The following is a 3,372-nucleotide window of genomic DNA, read 5'->3' as shown; positions in this document are numbered from 1 at the left end:
GCTGCTGCTGCTCCTGCTGCTGCTGCTCCTGCTGCTGCTGCTCCTGCTGCTGCTGCTCCTGCGTTACAGCTGCAAGTCTTACAGCAGCAGCAGCAGCATCTTCTGCTGCTGCTGCTGCTGCAGCATATCCGGTGTCTAGTTGAGTTCTTTTTGTTTGTGTTATTTGTTTTGTTTGTTTGGTTTGTTTTATTTATTTTATTTATTTTATTTATTTTATTTATTTATTTTATTTATTTATTTATTTTATAATCATCTTCAGGCTCCTCTCCTGCAATTAACTCTCGACTGCCAGGGCCCTCCCCCCGTCTCCGAGACAGACAGCAGCAAAACTAGCAGCAACAACAACAAAGGCAGCAGCAGCAGCAGCAACGACAACAGCAACAGCAACAAAGAGAGCAGCAATAGCAGCAACAGCTGCAACCAGGAGAAGAGCAGCAGCAACTCAGTGGATTATGTGCGTAGCTGGAGCAGCTACCACCCATATTTCTACCGCTTGCAGCCTTCTTCAGCAGCAGCAGCTGACCCAGCAGCAGCAGCAGCAGCAGCAGCAGCAGCAGCAGCAGCAGAAGCAGACTGCGGCTTCGTTGCTTTAATTCACGGCCGCGATGTGCAGACAGCGCGCGGCTGGAAGTGGACGTGGAGTTGGCAGTGGAGGTTCCTCAAGCAGCAGCTCGAAGCACATGCTTCAGTGAGCTGCTGCTGCTGCTGCTGCTGCTGCTAGTGGTGGTGGTGGTGCTGGTGGTGGTGCTGCTGCTGTTGTTGTTGTTGCGGTGGTGGTGGTGGTTGTGCTGCTAATGGCGGTGGTTGTGCTGCTGCTAATGGTGCTGCTGCTGCCGCTAATGGTGCTGCTGCTGCTGCTAAGGGTGTCGCTGCTAATGGTGCTGCTGCTAGTGGTGCTGCTGCTGCTACTAAATGTGCTGCTGCTGATGGTGGTGGTGATGCTGCTGCTGCTGCTGCTAATGGTGCTGCAGCTAATGCCGCTGCTGCTAGTGGTGCTGCTGCTGCTGATGGTGGTGGTGATGCTGCTGCTGCTGCTGCTAATGGTGCTGCAGCTAGTGCCGCTGCTGCTAGTGGTGCTGCTGCTGCTGATGATGGTGGTGGGGCTGCTGCTAGTGGCACTGGTGCTGCTGATTCTTTTTGCTGCTGCTGCAAATGCTGCTGATGATGTTGGGCGGCTGCTGCCGATGCTGCTGCTCATGCCGCTGCTAATGCTGCTGCTGCTGCAGCTTCTGCTGATGGCGTGTATCCTGCTGCTGCTGTTGCTGGTCGTGTTGCTCCTTCTGACGTTGGCGTTGCTGCTGCTGCTGCTGATGCTAACGTTGCTGCTGTATTGAAGCTGCTGCTGCTGCTGCTGCTGCTGCTGCTCTAGTTGGTGCTGTCGTTTCTGTGGCTGCTGCTGCTGTTGGCGTTTATTCTGCTGCTGCCGCTGCCGCTGTTTTCTTGTGCTGCTGCTACCGCCGGCGTTTCTGCTGCTGCTGCTGGTGCTGCTGCTCGTTTCCTGTATATATCCCTTTGTTTTATTTACATATATATATATATATTTATTTATTTATTTATGTCTGGTTCGCCTATTATTTTGTTCTTCCTCCACGACTTGATAATAGAGTATCCCTGTATTGTTATGTTGCTGCTTCTGCTGCTGCTGCTGCTGCTCCTGTTGCTGCTGCTTATTATTATTATTTTGTTGTTGTTGTTGCTGCTGCTGCAGTTGGGGCGCGTGCTGCTGATGACGCCTCAGTCGAGGGACCCGGCGGGGTGTATATACAAACAAATTGAAGACACTGCGCTGCTTCTTGCTGCAGCTCTGTCTGCTAATACAAGACCAGCAGCAGACGCAGCAGCAGAAGCAACAGCAGCAGCAGCAGCAGCCGCAGCCGCAGCAGCAGCAGCAGCAGCAGTAGCAGAGTCAGCCGAAGGACCAGCAACAGAAGAAGCAGCAGCAGAAGCAGCAGCAGAAGCAGCGGCAGAAGCAGCAGCAGCGGAAGCAGCAGCAGCAACAACAGCAGCACCAGCGAAGCTAGAAGGCAGCAACTTCTTTGAAGGCTGCAAGAGGGTTCGGGTGTATCTACACGCTGCTTGCCACGGGTCTATTGTACTCAGGGCATTGCTCGCTAGAGATAACAGCATCTGGGAAGGAAAGGTCTGCTGCTGCTGCTGTTGCTGCTGCGGCTGTGGTTGCTGCTGCTGCTGCTGCTGCGGTTGCTTCTGTGGCTGTGGTTACTGCTGCTGCTGCTGCCGCAGTTGCTGCTGCTATTCCTGCTGTGGTTGCTGCTGCTGCTGCTTCTGCTCCTAGTGCTGCTATGGTTGTTGCTGCTACCGCTGCTGTTGCTGCTGCTATTGCTGCTGCAGCTGCTACTGCTGCAGCTGCTTTAGATGGGTGAGTTTTGAGTGGGTTGGTATGCATATGCGTTTGTTTGTTGCTGCTGCTGGTGTTGCTGCTGCTGCTGCAGGGTCCCGCAGCAGAAGCAGCGGGTGCTGCAGCAGCAGAGCTGCAGCGTTATCTGTCTGCTTCTCTTTTTGATCTGCACTCTGTTACTTTGGTAGCCCCACCTTTAGCTGGCATTCGTTTACATCCTCGCTTTAGCGTGAAGGAAGCAGCAGCAGCAGCAGGTCCTGCAGCAGCAGCAGTTGTTGCTCTTCTTTCTGCTGCTGAAGCAACAATAAAACTTCTGAAGCTACACTCTCCTCTCGCGCGATCTTGGGGTGCTGGCAGCAGCCCGCTGTATGCACACCTTGATGGTGCTCGGCTAATGTGCTCTCTTGCTGCAGCAGAAGCGCAGCACGCTGGCATCAGCAGCGGCTGCAGCAGCAACAGCAGCAGCAGCAACAGCAGCTGCAGCAGCAGCAGCAGCAGCAGCAGCACAGGCTCCTTGCTTATGACGTTCGGCCGTATAACAGTCTTTGCGAACTTAATTGGGGACTTAGTGCTGTCTCCGCGTGGGTCTGCTGGCGTCAGCGATACCTTTCATACATCTGCAGCAGCAACAGCGCTGCTGCAGCAAGCAGAAACTGCAGCAGCAGCAGCAGAAGCAATTAAAAGAAATGCTGCAGCAACAGCTTGGCCAGATGCAAGCGGAACCCCTAGATCTCTACTACCGCACAGACTCCCAGTCGAGGTCTCGCCGCTATTTCAGTAAGAAACAACACACTGCTGCTGTTGCTGCTGCTGCGGTTGCTGCGGTTGCTGCGGGTGCGTGTTGCTGCACTTGCTGCTGCATTTGTTGCTGCTTTCACCTCTTGCTCCTGCTGCTGCAGCTGCTGCTTCTGCATTCAGAGGCAGAGCCCCTGTTCTTTTTTTTTCACCTTAGGTTTTGCTGCTGCACTTGCTGCTGCTGCACTTGCTGCTGCTGCACTTGCTGCTGCTGCACTTGC

At 54.0% G+C, this 3,372-nt stretch overlaps 2 protein-coding genes across 2 annotated transcripts in view; one reads left to right on the top strand and one right to left on the bottom strand.

The window, feature by feature from the left end:
* Positions 1–685: 685 nt before the first annotated feature.
* On the bottom strand, positions 686–1,198 carry EAH_00057530 (hypothetical protein; the record flags this gene model as incomplete). Its single annotated transcript, XM_013397417.1, has 1 exon — positions 686–1,198. One exon carries the CDS (start codon positions 1,196–1,198, stop codon positions 686–688), a length of 513 nt encoding a protein of 170 aa, XP_013252871.1.
* Positions 1,199–1,726: 528 nt separating this feature from the next.
* Positions 1,727–3,372, top strand: part of EAH_00057520 (hypothetical protein, conserved) — a gene marked incomplete at both ends in the record, with an annotated part of 2,349 nt that continues 703 nt past the window's right edge. Inside the window, 2 exons of the mRNA XM_013397416.1 lie at positions 1,727–2,140; positions 2,451–3,133. Of these exons, the coding sequence (XP_013252870.1) occupies positions 1,727–2,140; positions 2,451–3,133 (1,097 nt within the window). The remainder of the gene's footprint in view (positions 2,141–2,450; positions 3,134–3,372) is intronic.

This window comes from Eimeria acervulina, genomic scaffold, assembly GCF_000499425.1.
Source record: "Eimeria acervulina Houghton genomic scaffold, Eah_scaff1245, whole genome shotgun sequence".
NCBI classification, from domain to species: Eukaryota; Apicomplexa; class Conoidasida; order Eucoccidiorida; family Eimeriidae; genus Eimeria; species Eimeria acervulina.
The sequence above is the reverse complement of the archived record's forward strand: the minus strand, read 5'-3'. Positions and strand labels throughout refer to the sequence as shown.